The sequence below is a fragment of the Ammospiza nelsoni genome, chromosome 18 (genome assembly GCF_027579445.1).
Source record: "Ammospiza nelsoni isolate bAmmNel1 chromosome 18, bAmmNel1.pri, whole genome shotgun sequence".
In the NCBI taxonomy this organism is placed as follows: Eukaryota; Metazoa; Chordata; class Aves; order Passeriformes; family Passerellidae; genus Ammospiza; species Ammospiza nelsoni.
In genome coordinates, this window is record NC_080650.1 from 2,552,859 (window position 1) to 2,576,667 (window position 23,809).

Consider the following 23,809-nt stretch of genomic DNA (forward strand, 5'->3'; position numbering starts at 1 on the left):
AAAAACTGACCCTCATACTTCAGAAAAAACAGCTCTTTCTGCTCTTTGTAAGCTTCTAGTTGCCTTCACTGATGGTAAGTTTGAACATAGCTGATGTAACTAATGTGATGTTTCAGTTATTGCAAGCTCATAACTGAAGTCCAGCTGCTCATGGAAAACGTTTTGCCATTAATTCTGTGTGTGTGTGTGCGCACAAACTGTAAATATTTACTTGACTGCTGGTGGTGTTCAAGGGTAAAGGAGAATGACTGTGGAAAGCTGTTCAATCCTTTCAGCAACAAACTTGATGAAACACTAACCTGGCAAGAGCTGTGTCAGTGCTTTCAACCTGTTGCCCTTCAACAGCTTCTCCTGTTCTGTTATAGCTAATAAATTAATTCTGCTCTGGCTAGGATGTTTAGAATTGTACTAATTTGCACTGTTTATAAGATAGTGAGATTAAAATGCCATAGGCAAGCTGAGACTTGAGAGGGGGTGGCTCACGATGCTTGCCAAAAAAAAAAAAAAGTATATATATATATATATAAAGGATTTTTGATGTCTGCTACAAATAGCATAAACTTCCCCAAAGCAATTGGAGTGGAGAAAAATCCCTTAACTACAAGGTGTAACACGGCTTCAGAGTGTTGGTAGCATTGGGAATGCTCTCTTTGGGCAGCGTTGTTGGTGCCAGTCTCTGTGTGCAGTTCTGAGCTGGGACTTGGACCTGGACTGCAGTTCTGACTCCAGGGGTCTCCCTGCCCTCAGGGCCGCTCCTAAAACCGGGGGAGAGCTTTGTTCCAGCACAGCTGAGCAGGCAGGTCACCTCAGTGCCCCTGGAGGGAGCAGGAGCTGCCCTGGGAGGGACCTGGGCTGCTCGAGGTCACCGTCCCCAACCTCCACAGCCTCCACTGCCTCCAGCTCTCCTGGGACTGCTCTGCCCTCCAAACTGGAATCACTCGGAGATGCAGAGCTCAGAGCAGCAATTCCTGTGGAGATGCAGAGCTCAGAGCAGCAATTCCTGTGGAGATGCAGAGCTCAGAGCAGCAATTCCTGTGGAGATGCAGAGCTCAGAGCAGCAGTTCCTGTGCCCTCCCCTGGAGCTGCCCGTGGAGCTCAGAGGGGGCAGAGTCGTCCTGTGCCTGAACAGTTCCTCTGTGTGACCCTGGACTGCCTCAGCAAGGGGCAGCTTTGTATGCTGAGCAAGTTGTGAACATACAGTGGAGTTGTTTGCATAATAAGTCTTTCTGTTATCTACTGTGTTCTGATTTTAAATAAAATAGCATATCTCTTGGTGTCCTGTCCCCTTGTGGCTCCCTTCAGCAATTCTATTCATGATTTTCAACCCTAATAGGGTTTCTTCTGTAGCAACATAAACACAGTTTTAGGTGGATGTAGAACATAAAACTGCAGAATGCTTTAATTATTCATGGTGAATCTGTTGGCTGTGTTTTTAGTGACTGGATACAACGAGTCCATTTTGTGTGGAGCTGATACAGGATGGGTTTGCTCACAGCAGATTTCACATGTTGTAAATCAGGGCAGTGTGGGAGGTGGGCTGTCTGTCAGGTAAAATCCCTTTGCTTTTCTTCTAATTTCCTGCAATTAGCTAGTGGGAATGTTCAGAATCCCCTGGAAAGGCTGAAGGGACAATTTTATTTTTTTTTAGGAGAGGAAAATCTTAGATATCAGCCAAGTTAGGAGAAATGAGTCAACCAGAGTTATTTAGGAATATGAGTCAGAGGGCAGAAAAGACCTGATGTAATTTTCTGTGAGATCTGTCACTTCAGTAGTGATGCAAAACAGAAATCAGAATAACTGATCACGGAAGAAATTCCCTATTTTAATTGTCTCTTGATCCCTTCCCTTTGTGGTGGCTGCAGAGCTTGGATAACCTTCTGCAGGAAAGGGAGAGTGCAGATGAGGGGAAGCTGCCGTGCTGACTCAGTGCAGGTGGGCGAGGGCAGGGGAAGGTGTTATGTAAAATCTGCAGCTCTTGAGCTCAAGAATCTGCTCTGGTTTGTGGCTGGCAGAGCTGTGGGGCTCCAGCCGTGACTGTTCCAGCCCTGAGGTTGGGGTTCCCAGGGATTGTTCTGGCTGGGATTGTTCCCAGTGCACAGGAGCCGCCACCTGCCAGGGTCACACCTTGCCAGGGAGGGCACTCAGGTGGCACTGGGTGTTAAAAAAGCAAAATGCCACAGTAAAATGTGTCCTGTTGGGGACACTGCAGTGTCCGTGTGGCCTTGGCTTGTCCCTTCCCTGGAGGAGGCTGCACGTCCTTCCCTTGCCCTTGCTCCTGTAATTTGAGTCCCCTTGGGTTGTACATTAATTATTTTACAGCTTTGCCTCTTCACCTCTCTGAGATGTGGTCACCAGGAGCTGGGTGTGCTGCTTGAGGGTTTTTGAGGGATTCTGGGTCTCCACTGGAGTTTTGGAGGTGCCCTGCTGAGGCTGTCCCTGGGCAGCCTCTGCTCTCACTCTCCGTTGTCCCCTACCTGCAGCACAAACCCAGGTGCTGAGGCTGGAGATGTGCCAGTGCACACCCTGGATCCTGCTGTAAGCTAAAAGCTGCTTTTTAATCACTGCTTATTATTTCCAAACTGCTCAAAGGTGCTTTTTCTGCACTCCTGTAGGTGATGAGTAGGAATTATTTTTTCCTTCAAAGCTAAAAATGTTTCCTTCTCACCACATAATCCCACACCTTGCTATGTGCACTTAAAACTGCAAATTATTCCAGCAACCACTGCTGGGGCTGGGCTAATTTCTGAGGGGTTTGTTAGTCCTGGAGGGAGCCAGTCACAGAGGAGGGAGGTGACAAAATTCTCAGCATGGAATGAGCCCACCTGGCTGAGCACAAAATGCTGGAAATGCCTTTTGGCCTGGGGCGTGTTGTCTCACAAGATATGAAGGGAATCCAGACCAGCTTTGTTTTTTTTTTTTTTTTTGTTTTATTTGACCCTGCATACCCTTGAAGCATTTGTTAAATGATTTGATTAGCTGGTGCTTCTGGGTTACCCCAGTCATTTTTCAGAGCGGGTCATTCAGGAAATACCATCCCTAAAGACTCTGCTGCCCAAACTCATCTAATTCATGCCTGGTTGGGCACAGCAGAAAAATAACTTTTCTTGCAACAGACTGCTTTTTGTGGCTTCGAGGGCTCTTAAAAACATACTTTAGCAGAAGTTTTGTGGTCTGGTTTCTTTACCTGACTTCCTAGAGGCTGCACCAGCCTGTTTTCTGTTTGTGAGCTTGATTTCAACGCCCTTTTTGCCCCCAGTGATCTGACACTTGTGTTTTGCCAGCTTTGCTCTCTGTGCTGCTGTTCCTGAGCTGCTTCATGTGCTGGTGCTCAAACCACTCTGTGCCCACTGGAGCTTTGGCGACTGAGGGAGCCAGAGGAGGGCTGAGATAACGGCTTGAAAGCTGCTTCAAGAAAAAATAAACTGCTTTACTCACCTTGGTGGATTATTTCACAACTTGGTTATTTTCCACTGCTTCTCTTACAGGTACTGAGTAAACTTTGCTCTCAGGAGCAAACATCTTCCTCTCTCCACAGCCACAATAATGGTATTTAAAAGTCATTAGCAAATTGGATCCCGCACAACAGGATGTCTTGATGGAATCTCAAAATAAACCTCTGCAAACACACAGTTTGGCGTTCTGATATTTTTTGTCAGCTACAACTAGCAAACACTTTCCAAAAAAGTATAGCACTGAAGAAAAAAAAATAGACTGGACAATAAGAATAATTTTTGTACAAAAATTAACTTAGATTACATTTCAAGTGGTTTATAGAGCTTATTTTTATTTGTGCTGCTACTTTTTGAGACTTTTGATTATCCTGGCCTGGATGGTTTAAAGTAAATCAGTGTGACAGCAGTGGGGGTAAACAAGTTCCTTTTAGCCACACATAATTTTATTTTTAAATTCCTTAAATTTAACAAATCCTTTAAGTAGGACTGTGGCTGAACTGAGGGCAGTAAAAGTTTAAAAGTTTGCATTCTTGGTTAATCAATATTTCCGGGGTGAAATGGGATGGTGAGTGGCTGGGTGATGTCACTCTCCCAGCAAATATAACTTTATCACTGTCTATAAATAAACCCTGAGCTACTGCAGAAAGCACTTCCTTGAGAGAAACGAAACTGAGCAGGGAGCTGGCCCTGTCCCTGCTGTGTCATTGTCACTTGATGTGACAGAGCCACCCAGGGCTGTGTGAGCCTCTGCCAGGGCAGAGCAGGGACCAAACCCAGCAGCACCTGCAGGGTCAGAGCAGCTCAGGGGAGCACCAGAGCCCCCTGGGCACTGCACAACGAGCCTGGCACTGCCCATGAACCCAGAACCCGCCCAGGCAGGCTGGGCATGTGCAGCCTCGGAAAGCTGCAGCCACCACGAGGCTGTTTGGTAACTAAAATAAATACTGGGATACCTCATAAATGTGTTTACCTGAGATACAGCCACTTGGCATTCCTGTTAACTGCTTTACAGCCTCCTGGCAGTCACAGAGATGAAAAGCCCTGGGTTTTACGGTGGCTTTTCTGACGTTTGATTGTGTTTGGGCCTGAGGGTAACGAGGGATGGGATGTAAATGTTGACTGAACATGACAAGGACCCTCACAAGTCCCCACCTAAACACAAGGCAGCTGTGGTCACCTTGTCTTGCTGAGCTCCAAATGCTTCAGTCTTATCACCTACATGATATTATTTATCATATACAGTTGCCTATTATTGCCTCTATTTTATCTATTATATAGATAAAATATAGGGAGATATATATATATAAAATCTAATAAATATATAATAATATATATGCAACATGTATATAGTATGTACTAATAAATATATTATAAATCATATATATAGATTACCTATCATATACCTATAATAACATATTGATATATATAATTTTATATAAAATATAATTCTGTCATATATTACATTTTATATATAGTGCATAACAGTATAGGCACATAAAATACACAAAAATGCATATATATATTTTTATATAAATATTAAAAAATATATTTTATATATATGCAAATGCAGAACCATAGATACATATGGCCACACATACATAGAGAGGACTCTATATATATGTATATATGCGTATATGTATTTATATATATATATATATATATATATTTAATTTTTTTTTAATGCACATTTAGCTAATTTACTGCCCAGTTTCCTGCAACCAACCCTGTCACGGCCCTGGCCCTGTCATCAGCCCCCTCCCCAACAACAAAGCAACACAAAAGTATTTTAAATATTGCTCCTTTAATAATCTACATCCTGGTAGTTGCTCCAAGGAAGACACAGCTGACAGGATTTTAGTCTGCCCCCGCATCTCTGCACATCAGCAATTCCTTATTGCTGCAGACTTCTCTAGTCCCTGGCTCCCGTAGGCCACGGTTGGATTTAATTCTGCTAATTATCTTAAATATAAAACATAATGCAACTGATCCCTTGACATTGCTGTAGTAATAAAAAATAGAAAAGGAAAAACAAATAAAAACGTTTGTATCCTTATTGCCAGTGTGTGTCAGTAACTGCTTTTCCCTAACAAAAGCCCTGCCCCATGTGCTGGGGAAGGCAAACGTTTCCCTTCCTGCTGAGGGCTGATCCCACGCCAAAATGAACTCAAATATTCCTCAGGCAGGAAAAAGGAGAATTTAAAAAAATGGTTGCAAGAAAAGCCCACCAGTTTCCTACTGTAAAACCAGTTCACAGTTCTTGGAAAGGGTCTGAGCAGTACAGTAGAGCTACATTTACTGAAAACTTCTAGTGCTGATAAAGTCCTTTTAAAAAAAAAAAAATTAACCCAAACAAACCCCAAATTAAATTAAACAGGGAGAGGAAGAGGAGGAAAAAGAGGAGGAAGAGAAGAAGGAAGAGAAGGAGGAAGAGGAGAAGGCAGCGGAAGAAGAGGAGAAGGGGGAAGAGGAAAAGGAGAAGGAGGAAGAGAAAATGGAGGACAAGAGCACTCAGCGGTGCCGGGGGAGCGCAGCAGCCCCACCACTCTAGAGTTCAGAAAAAGGGAAAACAAAAAATAGAATCTGTTCCTCGGGAGAAGATCCAGTGTGGGATTGTTCCAGGCCGGGCGCCGAGGAAGGCACAGCAGCGCGAAGGCACCGCGGGAGGAGGAGGAGGGTGAGCCCGGGGGCTGCTATGGCTGCAACGAGAAGGGCACAGAGGCCAAGGCAGTGAGAGCCGTGCCAGGGGCACCCCCTGCACCCCCAGCCTGCCCCCAGCCCGGCCTCACCTCGCCCAGGCCGGGTTTCTGGGCTATGGGGGGTTTCTTCAGGATCCCTCGCCGCGGTGCCGGCGCCGGCCGGGCCTCGCCGTCCTCGTCCCCACATCCCCCGGCCAGGCCGTAGTGCTGCTTCCTCAGCTCGCCCAGCCGCACCCGCTCCCCCTCCAGCCGCTTCTCCAGCTCCAGCACCTTCACCTGTGCCCAAAAACCATCCTGGAGCTCTGCTGGGGGCACAGGGACCCCCACAGCAGGGCAGGGCCATGCTGGATCCCCCTCAGGGCCGTACCTGCGTTTCCATCTCCTCCTTCTTCAGCTTGATGAGGGACATGCCCGAGAAGTCCATGGTGTCTGTGGGGACAGCAGGGCCCCCACTCAGTGCACCCCTCACATGCCAAAGCAGAGCTGGACGGACACCTTGGGGTGTTCCCCAGGCCAGAAAGGGATTTGGGGTGGGGTTTTCCACCTTTGCAAAAAACCCTCACCTTTCTCCTCTATCTGCTCTTGCCCTGACTTGGTGGAAGCCACCACGTTTGCTGCCATCTCGTTGACGTTGCGTGAGCACTCCTGGAGCTTGGCCAGGTTCCTGCTGCTCTTCTCAGCCTTCACCTGCAACGAGCACAGGAATGGCTGTGGGTGCCCACAGGGAAGCCCCAGGCAGAGGCAAAGAGCTTTTGGGCATGAAAACCTGGGAGTGGAAAGGATGGATGGAAGGACAGATGGGAAGGTTTATCCTCAGAGATCCCATCATGGCCAGACAAGGTGATCCCTGCAAAGCCCTTCAGCCCCAGGGCACCAAACCAGTGCTGCTCCCACCCAGCCAGGCACTCAGTGAAGACACAGCTCTGGTTTTTTAACTGTGCTCTTCATTTTCAATTCATCTGGTGTAAAAATCCCTATGGATCCCCCTCTCCTCACCTGCATCACTGAAAACTCCACCCCTCACTTCCACCCACACCAACAGGAAAGGTGGCAAGGACCAAAGTCCACCATCCTCAGCTCCAGCTCCTGCAGCTGCTTCTCTGGATTTCTTGTTAGTTATTAACATTTTCTTTACATAACCAGCCTGACAGGAGGAGGACGGGAGGTTTTCCATATCTTCCTTTCCAAGGCAAGCCTCGGGTGGGGGAATATCCACACACAAATCCCAGACTGGAAAACAGCAAGAGCTGCCCTTCTCCCTGCTCTGGGGGACTCAGGATTGGCAGAGAGGAGGGGAACACCTGGGACAGGAGGAGGAGAACCCAGAGGGTCCTGCTGGGACACCCACCTTGGAGGCAGCCACCAGCTGGGCTGTGCTGGCAGCGATCTCGTGGGAGCAGACAATCAGCTCCTCGTACTTGCCCGTGTGCAGGACAACCCTGTCTGCAGACTCCCTGCAGGGGGCAAAGGAGATTGGGTCAGAGCAAGTGCAGATTATTCATCTCCTCTAATACCCTCAGAAATCAGCAGCTGGATCCAGCAGCTTTGTAATTACAGAGTCATGGAATTGTTACAGTTGGAAAAGATCTGTAAGATCTTTGAGTCCAGCTGTTATTAAAGCTCATACACAAAGCAATTATTCAAAGCCATGATCCAGGTGATTTGGACAGAGGCAGGATTTTGTTTTCATGATGGATGAGATTTTTAAAGCTTTGCCCAAGAGATCCCCCCACATTTCCTGCACTGGCACAGGGCAATTTCCAACCACCCCATCCACAACCATCTGAGCAGGAACTGGGACAGGGGGGGTTTGATTTCCCATTTTGCAGACAGGGAGGAACTGCCATCCCTGGCTGGGTGACCGTGTGCTCCAACCCAGGCCAGGATGCTCCGTGAGGAATTAGCAATGAACCAAACTGAGGGTCCATAAAAACAGAGATCTCCACAAGGAGCCAGCAACGAGGCTCCACAAGGAATCTGCAATCCAGCAGTGGGAAATTTGGAATTTTGGAGGCTGGGGTGAGAGGGAAGCACGAGGCAGCCGCGGGTGCAGCCCCTGGAGCTGTGTCCCAGCCTGGGGTACCTACACGAGCTGTGTGGCTCCCCAGCCCACGGCCTTGGAGGCAGAGATCAGCCCTTCGGTCCATCGTGAGTTCTTGGCATAAAACTCCTGAGTTGTTGCTGCCCCCTGTTGATATGAGAATATTAAGGCCTGGATTGACTTGTGTCTAATAAACAACAACATATAAATCTGTATTAAATACCCATATAAAGTGTAATAATGTGTAAATTCATATATAAAGGCATAAATCAAGGGAGCGACAGCATTCCTGTGCTCTCCACGCTGCTCTTACTGACCTGCTTAAATAATTATCAAGAAAAACATCAGAGTCCCAAGCCTACAAATTTGAGCTGAGTTTGGTTTAAAACACACAAATTTGAGCAGTGATCTTTAGATGAACAAGGCTTTGCAAGGGTGGCAGAGATTTGTGAAGAGAGCACAGGGCTGAGCAGCCCATCTCCAGCAACTGGGACTGCCAGGGTGCTGCTAACATGAGAAACCATAAAATCCAGAATGTTTCTGCAATTTAGGGGAAATTCTCCTGTATTTCACCAGCACAAAGAGATGAGTGTGAGGGAGGACTCACCCGGCCACTTTCCACTATCTCCTTCTGTAGGTTTGTAGATGTTGTTACAAGAAGTCTGATAGCCTGGAAGGAAGGAAAACAGGTTTTGGGGTTTGATGTGGGTCTCACAGAGGAGGATTGATGCTGCTGCTGGTGGAAGGTTGCAGTTTTGTGCACCCCAGATGGTTTCTGCAGCACTGACCTTCATTAGATCCGTGCAGGAGTTCAGAATCCTGAAGGGAAGCAAGGGAAAAGTGTTCAGCATCCAGGGAAGCTTTGGCCTCAGAAAATGGGGATTTTTCAAGAGCAGACAGTTTGTTTTGGAGCAGAGCACACCCCAGCAGGGCACAGACCTGTCCCATGTCCCTCCTCCAAACTCACCGCTCGTTCACTTCCAGCTTCACCCCAGAGCTCTCGCTCCTGGCCTGGCTCATCATCTCCTGTTGGGAAACACAAGAGGAAGGGTTGGGTGCCATGGTGGGGTGAGAAAGGTGGAGGAGTGATGGACACTCTGCCCCCACAAGGCCCCAGAATGGCCCATCCTGCAGCTCTGTCTCACCTCTATCCTCCTGACAGCATCCTCAATGGCCTCTGAGGTGGAGGCCATCTCCTTCTCAACCATGTCCCCCAGCTCCTCCTGCTTGATGTCCAGGCTCTTGGGTCTCAGCTCCTGCCAGAGAGGCAGCAGGATGAGGAGGTTTAGGCAGGGAAACAGGAAGGAATATTTATAAGGAATAACTACAAACCAAGATATCCAATTCCTTCCCACCCCTACCAAATAATTAAAGCTGCAGCAGCAGCACTCTGCAGCCTGCACAGTGAAGGCACACATGCCACCAGCCTGCAGCAAACATGGGACCTCAGAGGCAGGAAATGCTCCAAATCAAGCTGACAAAACTCCATCATAGGAGCAGTTTCTGCTCCAGAGGGCCCTGGAGAGCTAAAAGTGGTGTAAAAGAAAATATAAGAGGGGCTTCACCAGGAGAGATATCTGAAGTTTCCTTCCACAGGAGTTACTGGGCTGAAAGACTTCAGCTGATCTGAGGCTGACCAGCTCTGTGCACCACCAGGAAGGGTCCCAGTGATGGCTCAAGGAAATCACCAGATTTGGGGACAAACCCCCCAAAGCGTTCCCAGGGACCAACCCCGCCAGCCCCAGGTGGGAAGGTGGCAGTGCTGGGCTCCATGTCCTACCTGTGCCAGCTGCAGGACCCCTCGCAGTGCCCCCTGCACGTGGCCCAGCTGGGCACTGCCCAGCCTCTGCCTGTCCTTCAGCTGCTCCAGGTACTCCAGGCTGCTCTGCCCGCACTCGCGGCACGTCTCCGTCAGCCCTGCCGGGAGCACAGCCTGCCCAAGGGCTCCCTTCATCCCAGCCCTGCCCACCCTCACCCTCCTCCTCCCCTCAGCCACAGCTGAGCACCAGCAGCATCCCACAAATGCCTTCTAGGAGATCACAAATGAATTTCCAGGAGCAGAGTGGCCCAGGGAGGGGCAGTAGAGGGCAGGGAATGTCGGGAGGGGGAGCATGGGGAATGTGCTGTGTTTAGGAAAATCTGCCCCTGGCAGAGGGGGCTGCGGCATGGCCTCCCTAAGGAAAAGGCCCATAGAAATAATCCCCCCAGCACCCCTGCACTCACGGTCAGCGTGGTCCGTGGGGGCCAGGTGAGCTGTGGCGCTGCCGTTGACGATGGTGTCACCTGCCAGGTGTGCAAAGAGGGCCAGAGCCCCCACCAGCCCCGCAGCATCTGCACGGACAGCACAGCCTCAGGAGCTGCCAGCCCCTGCCAGCTCCTGGGGGCTGCACCTCATCCCTGAAGGCACTCAAGGATCAGGGCAAGGCTCAGAGATGTTGGGATTGACCCCTCCAACACACGGGAACCCCCAGCCCTGCCCGTGTCCCTCTGTCCCCAGGGCATTGCTGCTTGGCCATAGCCCCAGAGCTGCTGGGGCTGCTGGGTGCAAGGGAACAGGAGCAAGCTGGGAGCAATGCTGGGAGCAAGCTGGGAGCAGTGGCAGTCCCCAGCCCCAGGTACCTGCCATGGAGGCCACGTACTGCGCGTGCCCCTTCTCCAGGGCATCCGTGGACTCCAGCGCCGCCTGCGCCCGGCTCAGCAGGTAATCTGCAGGGAAGTGCATTGCACGGCCTCAGCACATGCTGGGTGCCTGCACCAGGGCTGGCTGCACAGGGCACCACTGAGCGGAGGTGTATCCCTGGCTGGGGAACAGCACTGAAATCTGAGCAAAATAGTGCTGAACATGAGAGCTAAAAATTCATCCTGGGAATGCTGACCCCAACCACCTCAGGCATGATGGAAAGAAAGCCATGGGAGAGCTGAGATGTAACATTATCTGTCCAGGAGGGAGAAGGCAGAGCGTGTTTCAATCCCCTGCATGAGCAGGACATACCTGGGGAGCTGGTGCAGCGGAGGTGCAGGGGGTCATCCAGCTTGGCCAAGGCATCACTGAGGATGGCCTGGGCTTCTCTCACTGTCTCCTGCAGGATCCCAAACTGCTCATCCAGCAGCTTCTGCTGCAGGCTCTGCTCCTGGTTGCTCTGTGAAGCAGCAGGAACAGGTGAGTGGCAGAGCATCCCCAACAGCAGCATTTCCCTCTGGAGCCGCTCTCCAGGATCAGACCCAACCATCCCATGACTGCTGCATCAGCTGGCACCCCCAAACATCTCACCCCAGTGAGCACAGGGACAGTGGGCCCTTCACAGAGCTCTGTACCTTCTCCAGGAGCCTGCCCTGGAGCTCTCGGATCTCCCTGGTGGCCCTGTCAGCCTCCTGGCTCAGCTGCAGCTCCTTCTCCTGCACGAGGCCCCGTGTGGACAGCAGCTCACACTCCTTCTCGCTCACCGACCGCCTCAGCACCTCCTTCTCAGCGTGCAGAGCATCCAGCTGGGCACTGAGCTCCACACCTGCCTGCCATGGGGGCCAGGACACCCTGTCACACCCTGTCACTGCCCTGTCACACCCTGTCACTGCTGGCAGCCCAACAGAACCAGGGGAGCTCGGGACATGCCCAGCTCGTGACACTGATGGGCTGGGCCCACTCTCAGCCCCGTGACAGCTCCCTGGGCTGCTGCTGCAGCTCAGGCTCAGCAGTGGTGGCAGGTGCAGCCCTGTGACAGGGTTTGAGGGGCCCTGGGCCCGTGCTGCCCCCAGCCCTGTACCTGCTTGGCGTGGCTGAGCGAGCGCTGCGCCTGCTCCAGCTCGTCCCGACGGGCGTCCAGCTCCTGCCTCAGCTGCTCCATCTGCACGCTCTGGTCCTCCAGCTGTGCCCACACAGTGCCCAGGCTCAGCCCTGCCCCCCTGGGCACCAGCACCAGCCAGGGTGCAGGGAATGAACCCAGCCCTGCTTTGCAGGGAGGGGGTTTGGGGGTGTCTCCTGGAAGGGCTCCTTTCCTTTTCCCATGCCAGAATTTTGGGAGCAGTCCCTATCTTGACCCCCAGAGAAGGAAAGCACTCAAACCCATCAATTTGCATTGTGGCATTTTCTTGGGGGAAGAAAAGGCAGATTTGGGCAAGAGGGGCTCAGTCATATATTGACACCTTCCTGAGGAGCCAGGACAACTCCTCCTGGAACAAGGGCCCAACAGCAACAACCTCCCCTTTCCCCTGCTCCCAAACTGCATTTCCAGCTGGGGAGGGCTCAGTGCTGATCCAGAGCTCACCTTCATCTCAGCCTCTCGCTTGACCTGCTCCACCTGAAATGCCAGCTGCTCCTTGACACGTGCCACCTCCTCCTGGCTCTGCTGTGTCACTGTCAGCTGCTTGGCAGTGTCAGCGTTCTGTGGGGGGACATGGGGCTCACCTGGTGTTCCAAGGGGGACCCTCACTGTCCCCACACTCATTGCAACCCAATTCTAGCTCAGAGATAAATCCAAGATGCCTTTCTCACAGCATCCAAAATGGACATGGATTCAAGGAGTGCCCCTGCTTGGTGCTCAGAGGGTGATGGGGCCAATACAGGGGGACCGGGCAGGCACAAGTGACACCAGTGGTGGCAGAAGGACCAAGGGACAAAAGCGAGACCAAAACACCCAAAGCAAAAGTGAAACAGGTGAGTGGCACAAGTGAGACACAGCATCCCCATCACATCCCTTGAGAGCCCCTTTCCAGAACTGGAGCCAAGCATGCCACGACTGCTGGTGCAAGTGATATCCCATCAGCTACACTGAAACCAGCAGAAACAGACCAAACAACAGCAAAACACCCCAAAGAACAACAACAAAAACACCCAACAGGAGGGATGGAAGAGGGAAAGGGCAGTCAGCTCTGCCCTGGATACCCCAGCCCCTAAAGGGAGGGATTTAACTCGGGAATACTGCCCTCAGTGCCAGTCCCCGCCTGCAGGGCAGCAGCCTCACCTTCCTCAGGAGCTCGGCGTGGGTGTTGATGAGCTCGCTGTGCTTCTCCTTCAGCTTCGTGTAGCGGATCTCGGTGGCGTTGGCTTTCTCTGCAGGGGTCAGAGACCCTCAGTGACCACAGCCAGGGCAGCCCACGGCCCTGGGCACCACAGGGCGGCCCTGGGCACCACAGGGCACCCCTGGGCACCACAGGGCACCCCTGGGCACCCCAGCACCTACTCTCGGCCTCGGCGCAGAGTCTCTGGGACCGGTCACTGTCCTGCTTGGCCCTCTGCAGCCTCTCCAGCTCGTCCCTCAGCTGCTCGTTGTCCACCAGCGCCTTCTGCTTCTGCTTGCGCTGCTCCTCCACCTCTCCCTCCAGGCTGTTCACCTGGGCCTTCAGCTGGGTGATGTAGCGCTGTGCCTGCAGGGATCATCGGGCACTGGGGCACGGCCCTGCCCTCCCCAACACCCCCAGACAGGTGCAATCCCACTGCAATGTGGGCAAAACAGCCACGGGATGCACAGGAAAGCTCTGCCCTGTACCCCTGCACCTCTGTCCCTGTTGATAACATCAGGACAGCAAAGGACAGGTATCACATGCCCCCACCCCATCAGGAATCACATCCTGGCACTGGGGAGAGGTCCCAAAACACAACCCTGGATGCCAGGACCCCACTCCTGCTGCATCCCTTCAGCATTTCCAGAGCACGGCACCGCACCCCACCCCAGCTGCTCCTCAGCCAGGCTTTACCTCCAGTTTAATCTTCTCCATCTCTGCACGGAGCGTTTCCACCTCCTTCTTCAAGCTCTCAATCTGTGCATCCCTGGGGACAAGGGCAGGTTGGTGCCACGTGGCAGAGGCCCCTCACCCCTGCTGGCCCCCCCATCCCATACCTGTCATCCCAAACGCCGTTGGGCGGCCCGAAGGTTTGCTCAAACAGATCCGAGGTGATCTGGGGAGGACAGAGGGTGTTGAACTGAGCCAGGACACGGGAGCCTGTCCCCATCCCAGCCCCAGGCCCCCACCTGTGGCTCTGTGGTGGAAGTTGTGCTGATCTCAATGAGGTTCTCTGGCTCCTCATCCTCGGGGGCCTCCTCGGGGATGACGACGACCGGCTTCACGTGCTCGGCCAGCGCCGACGCCCGCAGGAAGTTTGGGGGGCTCTGGAGGGACAAGAAGCTGTTGCAGCCTTGCAGGGGGGGGTTCAGGAGCTGCAGCAGGCTGAGTGCCAGGGGAAGGGAGGGAGCCAGCCCTGCGCTGCTGACAGGGCCAGAGGCAGTGTCCCCAGAGCACCACACCAACTCCTGCCCTACCTCAGGCAGCCGCGGGATCTGGATGAGGCGCTTGAAGTACAGCATGTCAGATGCCCTCTTAAAGAAGTTTTTAAGGCTGGAGAGGAGGGAAAGACAAAAGGGAGATGAGAGGGGGGCTTGGAAGGAGAGAGGGGACCCCACTGCCCCACATGGGCCCCGGTTACCTGCGGAACTGCTCGTGGAAGCGGTCTCGGTGGCCCTGCAGGGTGTCAGCCGGCAGACCTGGGTGAGGAGGGACAGCTGTGACTGATCTGGGGCTGCCCATGTGTTCACATGCACCCAGACCCCTCCTCTGCAAAGGCCAGCAGGGTAAAAGCCAGGAGGGAGTGGGATGTGAGGGTCAGGATGGGAGTGGGGTGTTCCCATCCCTGGCACAGGGAGATGTGGATGGGGGAACTCCAAAATACCCACACGAGGCTGCTGGCACTGTGCTGCCCATGCAGGGAGCTGGCAGGCCAGAGGACGTGGGTTTGAGTTAAACAAGAACAAGTCCTTCATTATAATTCCTTTATCTGGAATGTCAGTGTGGGATGGAGCAGCCCCTAGAGCCCAGTTCATACAGGGACATGGTGATGGATGCCTCAATCCACACCAGCCTCATCCCCAGACCCAGAAGCCCACCCTGGGAAAACACCAGCACTGAGCACATCCCCGGGACTCACAGGAGTGCAGTTTGAACATCAGCTTGACAGAGTAGTGGTAGAGGTGGCTGCAGTCCTGGATGACCTGGATGAGGGGGGCCAGGCGGCACTGCACCGCCGACATCTGCGACACGGCCATGGAGGTGTTGAGCTGCCTGAAAACTGAGGGGAGCCGTGTTTGCAGAGCTGCCCGTGCCCTGCCAGCTGTTTGATCATTAACCACGGCGGATGTGGGGCAGGGGAAACACCAGGGCTGCTCCCGAGCTGAGAACAGCCCTGCTCAGAGCAGCACAAACATCCAGAGGGACCACGCTGGCACAGGGAAGGGGTGCTCAGCTCTGCCCTGGATACCCCAGCCCCAAAAAGGAGGGATTTAACCCCAGGACGCTGCCCTAAAGCTGCTGCTGCATGACACAGCTGGGGAAGTGAGAGGTTTGGCTCCATTCTGTTTAATCATGCAGGGATCTGGGAGAGGATGCCAGGGCAGGGGACGAGCCCGGCGGCACCGCAGCCTCGCCTGCCCCTGCTCGGAAACAGATCCCTTCCCTTGGCAGGGATCCAGGCAGCACATCCACCCTGGCTTCTTCCCTGCTCAGCTTTAAAGTATTTATGAATATAAATTCTCTGTAGAACTGGGTCAGGAGGAGAAGCAGGAGCCTGTTGGGAGCTCGGCCTCTCCTGCTGTGCCGTTTTCCAGGGCAGCTCCGTGTTCCTGACTCCCGGCAGAGGAAGAATATGCCACCTCTCTAAGCCATCTGAAAATTCCTGAGGAGGTGAGAGACATGAGCAGGGCCTCCAGCCCTCCCCAGAGGCATTTCAATGAGGGGAAATGAGTCTTTAAAAAGAAGTACAGCCCCGTCCTCTGCTTCAGAGGGACAGAAGGGATTTGTGTAATGGATATGATTAATGTGGTTGTACAAAAAAGAAATAAAAATGTATTTCAGAGCAGCTCTGCTCTGAAAACAACACTCTGCCTTGCTCAGGTGGGTTCAAAGCAGCCACATGCTCTAAATATTTTCCTACAATTGCCTCTACAGAGCTTCAACGGGAGAATCCAGCTGGGAAACCACCTCAGAAATCTCACGGGAAAAGGAGGAGGAGGGACCTGAGCCTCCAACCCCGGCCTCCCGGAACTCCATTCCCGACCAAAGAGCGAAACCATTGCTCAAGAGCCCCGGGGCGAGGGGAGGGACCTGCCCCTGCCGCCTCCTCACCTGACTCCGACAGCTTCAGCTCACAGTCCAGGTAATCAAACAGCTCTACCGTCAGCTGGAAGCTGCCAAAACAAACCAAAACTCCATCACTTGACAGCAGAGACATCTTTGCTCCAGCTGCTCGTGTTCATTCAGAGTCCCCATGATGGCAAAAGGTCTGACTAACAAGAATTTGGGGCTTTTTCTCCCTGCATTTACACCCCACAGTGCTCTGTGGGTGCAGGAGGGATCGGGCACCATCCAAACAATTCACAAAATCCTGGTGACTGCCCCATCCTGGGGTGGGTTTGTCAGCAGGACACTGCCAGCTGGGGGTCATGGAGCTGGTGACCCCACCAGGACACTCACATGTTGTTCACATCTGTCCCTGCTGTCTTTTCCAGCACCTCATCTGACACTTCGAGGCCCGGGGGGAACTCGGGATGCTTTGTAAAAGGAAGCAAAAAGCCATCAGTTGCTGCTGGCGTGGCACATGCCCTCGTTCCAGGGCTGTGGAGGTGGCAGAGGTCTCACCTTGATGTGGAAGGAGATCTTGGTGAGCAGGAGCCGTGTGTAGATGCTCACCAGCTGCCCGTACCTGTCGTGCAAATGGCCCTGCAGAGACACGAGGGGGAATCCAGAGTGAGGAAACCAGACCCAGCAGATCCCACAGAGCCAGGGGCTCCACCACGCACACAACCATCACCCAAAGGGACAGCAGGCTGTTTCAGGCAGTGCTTCACCCTCTCTGTGCCCACCATGCCCCTCGGTAACCATCTTCAAAGCTGCACTCTGCCCCACTCACCCACAGGTCTCCCGTCTCTCGGATGTTGCTGCGGTACCTCTGGCAGTCCTGGAGAACCTGGGGACACAAAAGGGAAGGATGTGGCACAGTGGGGCTGGCTGTCTGCCCTGATGCTGAGGAACAGGAGGGATCCAGCCCCTTACAGCACTCCAGCTCTGGGAGAAGTTCCAGCCTTCCCTCAGCACTCACAGGTCAGGGATTTACATGGGGAAGTTTCAAAGATGTGAGACAACAGAGTGCCTGGGAAAGGTGGCTGGGATGGGGAAGGGATCCCACTCCCTGTGCAGAGGGATGTTGGCAAGAGCCAGAAATTCCCTGCTGGAAGAGGAGCAGGAGGGAGGGGGAAGAAGGGACACTCACGTTGGGGTGGCCGTCACGCAGGACCTTGTGCAGGACGTGGCAGAACTTCCAGCTGAGGATGGCACTGCTGGGCAGGGGCAGCCCGATGGCGTAGGACCAGAAGGTGAAGGCTCCCTTCTCGTGGTGGGTGCCCAGGATGATCCCTTCCAGGGCAGTCAAGGCCAACTGGACACACACAGAGCAGGGCACAGGCTGGGCTGGGGCTGTTCCTGTTCCACTCTCATTGAAAAGGGGACACTGGGGGCCCCGTGAGCACAGGGATCACTGGCACAATGCTGCACCCCCAAATAAAACCCCCAATTGTCATTTCTGGGCACACCTCCCCCTGCTGAGGGCACACTGGGGCCCTCTGCATTTTACTGCCAAATAAATGCAATTTTATTGCACTGCTCATTTGCCTTTCCACTGATGGATGAACCCAGGTGATGCCAGCCCCCAGCTGAGCCCTGCATGGGTCTTTGTCTCCCAAATCCCCTCCAGCATCAGGGGGTGACACCCCCAGAGCCCCAACTCCTCTGTGCTGTCCTGGGAGCCAAGGGGAAGGATACGGCGGGCATGCTTCTCCTTCACTGGGGCTTCCTGGGTGTTTATGGCTTTGCTGATGCTGATGGCCTGCAGGAGGAGGGGAGAGAGGCTGTCAGACATGGTGAGACCCCCATGGCTACCCCGACACCCCAAAGTGCAGTGCTGCTGCTCTTGGGGAATACCCTGAATTTTAGAACACATTTTTCACCTCAAAGTCATTTGTAACACATCAAAATAAGCCTTTTTATCCACAAACAAAGCATCCATTAGAGCCCCCATCCCCAGCAGGATCTGACCACTGCTGCTGCTGCTCCCGGCTGTCCCTGTCCCAGGAAACCAATTTTTGCATTTTTGCAGCCTGAACTCAGCGGCCGTGCCCGGGGAACATTAAAGCACAATAGTGAGATGCCAAATTCCAGGGTTGTTTGTGTAATCACAAGGAGCCTTTGAACCACGGGGGAGTGGTTTGGGTTCTGCTGAGGATGTTGCTGCGTGCAAACAGCACGTGGGGAAAAGCAGCCCCCAAGCAAGGAGGGAGTGGCAGCCTCAATGCCCATCTTGATGGAGCAAAAATCCAGAGCAATGTGATTATCACAAGAGGATTATCTATATTTTGATGTGTTTGATCACAGCAGACTTTAAATTAGGAATTTATTCCAAAAGATGACCCCAGAGCGGGGTCGGTCGCATCTCCCACGTGTTGATGGGCTGCAAATCCAAGTTGCTGTGTTTGATGAGGATCTTCCTCCTCCTCCTCAGACTCAACTGAGCTGCTTCACCCTCTCAGGAGTGCTTGAGCTGTGTCTGTGTCCATGGGCCCTCTGTCTCCAGCAGAGGAAAAAGGTCCCAGCTGGGAAGGCAGGAAGCCACCCCGCTGCCAGCACTTGTGCAGGAAGAGGAACTCGGTCCCTCCCTGCAGCTCCACAGCCCTAAAGCCTCATAAAAATCCCATCTACCTGGCCAGAAAAGCACCTGCTTCCACGTGGCTGCTTGTCCAGGGACACCTCTGAAAGGAGGCACCTTCCTGTAGGAGGAGGAACCTGACCCCGAGTTCTCGAGTGCTCCTGATTTATGCAGGAGGAACCCGACACCAAAGGGGCAATGTCAGAGGTGTCCATGCACCAAAACCACCCCAAAAGAGTCCAGAACAGCTGCCCAGGAACTGACCATGACAGCAGCAAAACTGAATCATCCCAAAGAACCCAGCTGCTGGGGAGAGGGGCTGGGGAGAGGGGCTGGCTTTGCCTTTGTGCACAGGAGAGTCCCGGGGTTACCCCGCCATGTGGGGCCGTAAAGCAGCACTGGAGTTAAGCCGGTGACTTGCTGTAATCCTCTTATCCCCAAAGGTTAACGAGCCTCGAGTGCCCAGGAACAGGCACTTGCAGCACAGCTGCCTCTCCCAAAGTGCCCTCACAGCCACCCAAAAGCCTGGAGCTGGCACAGGCTGTGCCCTCGATGGCAGCTTGGCCAGAGAGATGTGCCACAGGTCCTCAGGGATGCCAGCACCTCCCAGGGGATGCTGACAGAAAGGATGGCTTATCCTAGACCAGGATTTGGAAATCCTTCCTGCATCTTTCCTGAGGTGTTTTGCACAGAGGGAGCAGGGCAGACACGTCTCCCAAACTGGGAGTTTTGCTGCCTGACCTAAGACAGGCCTGTCCCAGCCCATCACACTCATCCCAACCCATCCATGGAACCTGAGCCCCACAGGGGTTGGAGGAGGCACAGCCAGAAGGGTCAAAGTGTGAGATGTGCAGATCCTCAGGACTATCCCCAAAGACGGGACCTCAGCTGGCTGAGTGAGCTGGGACCCTGTTGGACTGCCCCAAAACAGAGCTGTAATTCCCACTGGCAGTAGTGGTTCTATTGCAATTATTGCCCTTGGTCTCACTGATAGCCTGACCAGCCCAAATTCAGCCCAGGAGCAGCTGGAGAGGTTGGTTTCATCCTTGGGGATTCAGTGCAGAGGTTTCACCCAGCCATTTCATGTCCAGCACAAGGACTGGCCCATGCAGGAGCAGCCCCAGCCCACTCACAGCACCACCACAAGATGCTGGGTGCAGCATGGTCCCAAATAAACCAGGGTGGCACCAAATCAATGCCAGTCCCTCAGGGCTGCCAGCCCACGTGTGCTTTCACTGCCTCTAAGCATCAACCGGGCCAGGAGATCCAGGAAAACGGGATGGTGGCACCAGGGAAGGGCATGGGGCAATGCTGCAGCCTGGCACACTGTGCTGGCAGGATGCTCCTGCTGGCTGGCTGCCAAAGCCAGGCTGGGGAGGATGGCTCCAAAATGGGGAGATTCACCCTTGACCCAACCTCTTGGGACACCACTGGCACGTCCGGGGACGGGCAGGTCCTGGCTGCCACTGCAGGTGCACGACCAGCCTGGCCAAAGCTTTGATGCAACCTGTGGGCTGCTCCCATCCCTGGCAGGCACCAGGGTGAGAGGCCAACCCCAAAACCTGCCTGGCCCTGGGCTGTGGGATCCCACAGGGCTGCTTTGCTCACAGCCTGCACGTTCCATGGCGGTGACAAAGCCGGGATCAAAGCGCCCAAATGAAGGAGCACAGTTTAACACAGTTTAACATCCACCCTTTCATTCCTGGCTGGATTTAATTAGGGCTGATCCTCCTGCCCACAGCTCCCTGGAGCAGGTGGATGCTGGGTCCCAGCACGATGCCACAGCAGGAGAGATTATCTGGCAGCTGGAAACCTCCCCTGGCCAGGCAGCACGGGAGCTGTCAGAACAGCTGAGCTATGAACTCCAGAGCTCCCTTCCTAACACTGCTCCTTCCTAAATTACACCAGGAAAACACCACTTGGCACTCACACACAATGCAATCCTGCAGGTTCCAGAGCTCGTTGGATTTTTAACCTTTTTGTTCAAAAAAAGCAAAAACTGGCAGCAGAAAAGGACAAGTTTTCCTCCTGCCAGGCTGCCGAGCAAGCGCCTGCTGTGGGATGGTGATTTCCTACTTCCCACGCACGGCTTCTCCGAGGGAGACATCTACATCACCCTGACACAAGACATGGAAAAGCATTTCCAGGGAAAGCAGGTGACCTTCATGTCACCCACAAGGACCTGGGATCACAGCAGGGTCAGCAACTCCTGTCTGTAACCACAGACATCACCCGAGCCCTCACAGGGGAAAAGGGGACGGGGCTCTGCCTTCTGGTACAGCATCCTCAGGCAGCACAGGGGACGTGCCAGCAGCACCCCTGTGACACAGAGATGAGATGGGGACGTGCCAGCAGCACCCCTGTGACACAGAGATGAGATGGGGACGTGCCAGCAGCACCGCTGTGACACAGAGATGAGGAGGGGCCGTGCCACCAGTACCCGGTGCCACAGAGGCGACTGGCAGCCGGCTGGGCAGCTGCTATAATTAGAGGTAGAAGGCAGATCAATACCCACGTTCTGACACTGAACAGTTCTGCTCCCACTGAAGCACCACTACAGGAAACCACACCAGAATAAAGATCCTTTAGGACAGTTTTTAGCAGTTGCTGGAAAAGAAGTCAGATCTGGGCAGTGAATGTGACCATCAGCCAGCGAGCAACCACCTCTCTGCCCTGTCCATGTCTCTGCTCACAGCATCCCTGTGGCTGTGGGGATTTCCCGAGCACAAGTGCCAGTGAAAAGCCCGAGATGCCCGGGAAGGGCAGGGGCAGGAGGGCACGGGCAGCCCCCGGAGCAGGGGCAGCGCTGCCCAGCGGGACGAGGGAAGGAGACGCGTCCGGAGGGAACCGGAATTGCCGGTTTTCCCGTGTGCTCCCCAAACCCAGCAAGCTCCGTTTCCTACCCAGCACCGTGACCCTGCGAGGCCTGAAATTCCCACCTGCCTTCGCTGGCGCTCTCCGGGGCCAAACCAGCCCAGGGGCCGAGGAAGGAACTGCAAAGCAAAGGGGCAAAGGGGAAAACACCTGCGATGAAAGCACAGCCTGCAAAAGCAGAGGGGTCAGAGGAGACATGCGGGAGGGCACTGTTACTTCTACTGGGGCAGCAGCGAGCCCGTCACTGTCCATCCCTGCCCACGCTGTCTGGGTACTTCATTTCCCACCAGCCACATGCCAGCCCCACCAGCGCCCACCCCGTGGGGGCCACAGGAGTACGGACACGATGGGCACAAACGCCCTTGGGCTTTGTTTCCATTCTGCCGCCCTCCGTGGGTCCAAACACCCCGATCCCCGCAGGGTGACCCGGAGCCGCGGGGCAGGGGTGAATCCAGCCCCGGTGCCGGTGGGGCCGGGGCTCGGCAGGGATGGGGTGCGGAGATGCCCATTCCCGGGGTACGGGGCCGCCACGGAGCCCCGGGCTCGGCCGCGCTCCCGCCATCACCGCAAAACTTTCCCGGTGTGCTGCCGGCCGTGTTTACCTGCGATAAGGCCCGGGAGGAGCGGGGGGGCGGCGCGGGGCCCGGCTGCCCGCGGGGGCGGCGGCGCACGGCGGGGCCGCGGCCGCCGGGACGGGCGCGGGGGCGGCGGACGGGCGGGTGCCCACGCGGGACCGTCCCGCGGCCACGCCGGGAGGAAGCGGCGGCGCAGGTGGGGGCGGGGGAACGCGAGGCGCCGGCACCGGGCACGGACGGGCGGGCACGGGGACGGGCACAGGGACGGCGGCCGCGCTGCCACACCGGGGCTTCCCCGGAGCCCGGCGGGGACCCGCGCCCCCCATCCCGTCTCATTCCATCGCTCGAGAAGCCCCCGAGCCCAGCCCGCCCCGAGGCGATTCCCCGCGGAAAGGGCCGGCCCACCCCATCTCCGAGCCGGCAGCAGAACCGGGACTAAACCCGGGACCGTAACCGCGGCCGGTCCCGCGGCCCCACCGCCCCCTCCCGCCGTCCTTGCCTGGCTCTTGTCGAACTGCTCTCGCTCCGCCTCCAGGCTGTGCCCGCCGCGGCGGCTCAGCACCCGCGCCGGCACGCTCTTGATGCTGTTCATGGTGGGCCGCGCTGGGAGCTCCGCGCTCCGGTATCCGCGCTCCGGTATCCGCGCTCCGGGGCAGGAGCGACCGGCGCCGCCCCCCCCGCCCCTCCCGGCCGCGCACTGCGCCGCGCGCCACCGCCCCTGGCGGCCACAGCCGGAACTGCAGCGAGCGGCGCTCCCTCCGCGGGCAGGTGGGACCGCACAGCGCCGGGGCACACGGGAGGGGACACGGGAGGGGACACGGGAGGGCACACGGGAGGGGACACGGGAGGGGACACGGGAGGGGACACGGACACAGAAAGGGGACACGGGAGGGGACACGGACACAGAGAGGGGACACAGGAAGGGGACACGGAGCGGGGACACCGAGCGGGGACGGGGGAGGGGACACAGACACGGAGCGGGGACACGTCTCTTAGCGGACCCCGCACCGAGGTGATTCCCCAGCTCAGGAAACGCCAGGAACGGCGGTCACATCTTCACCCCTCTGCCACCGCACTCGCACGCAGCTCGTTCTGAGCCCCGGGGCTCCAACACCAATTCCCGTTCCCAAAGTCAATGACCGGAGCTCGCATCCACCCTGCGGAAAGGCCGTGGCTGAACAGAAGCTTTGTTGTCTTTAAATAATAATTCAAGGCAAGGATACAATAGCAAAGGGCTCCCTGGAGTATTTGAGCTGCTTCCAGAATTAAGGCACCGAGTTTGAAGCGTTTCCATTCGAGCATCAGAGTGCGGTCAATAATGCAGCTGGGTTTTAAGTCACTTAGTGCTGAATAAATTAACCCAGTTATTTCCCTTCTTCCCATTCCACAAATCCAGGGCAGCCCCGACACAAAATCCTAAGGCTCTGCAGATCCTTGATGCATCACTTGAGCTCAGTTTTCTATATTGATTTTAAAGTCATCATTTTAAA

General features: G+C 54.8%; 1 protein-coding gene across 1 annotated transcript; it reads right to left on the bottom strand.

The window, feature by feature from the left end:
• Positions 1–5,166: 5,166 nt before the first annotated feature.
• Positions 5,167–22,997, bottom strand: HIP1R (huntingtin interacting protein 1 related). The gene is made up of 32 exons (XM_059484954.1): positions 22,819–22,997; positions 17,991–18,054; positions 17,443–17,585; positions 17,083–17,139; positions 16,812–16,892; positions 16,647–16,723; positions 16,299–16,360; positions 15,106–15,246; positions 14,608–14,665; positions 14,444–14,519; positions 14,156–14,293; positions 14,024–14,082; positions 13,881–13,953; positions 13,367–13,550; positions 13,148–13,236; positions 12,452–12,568; positions 11,951–12,052; positions 11,505–11,699; positions 11,182–11,329; positions 10,809–10,895; positions 10,413–10,520; positions 9,970–10,106; positions 9,335–9,445; positions 9,157–9,215; positions 8,978–9,008; positions 8,797–8,859; positions 8,236–8,336; positions 7,497–7,602; positions 6,712–6,835; positions 6,516–6,577; positions 6,239–6,424; positions 5,167–6,148 (listed from the first exon to the last, which is right to left on the bottom strand). Exons 1-32 carry the CDS (start codon positions 22,909–22,911, stop codon positions 6,143–6,145), a joined length of 3,138 nt encoding a protein of 1,045 aa, XP_059340937.1. The 5' UTR covers positions 22,912–22,997; the 3' UTR covers positions 5,167–6,142.
• Positions 22,998–23,809: the final 812 nt, after the last annotated feature.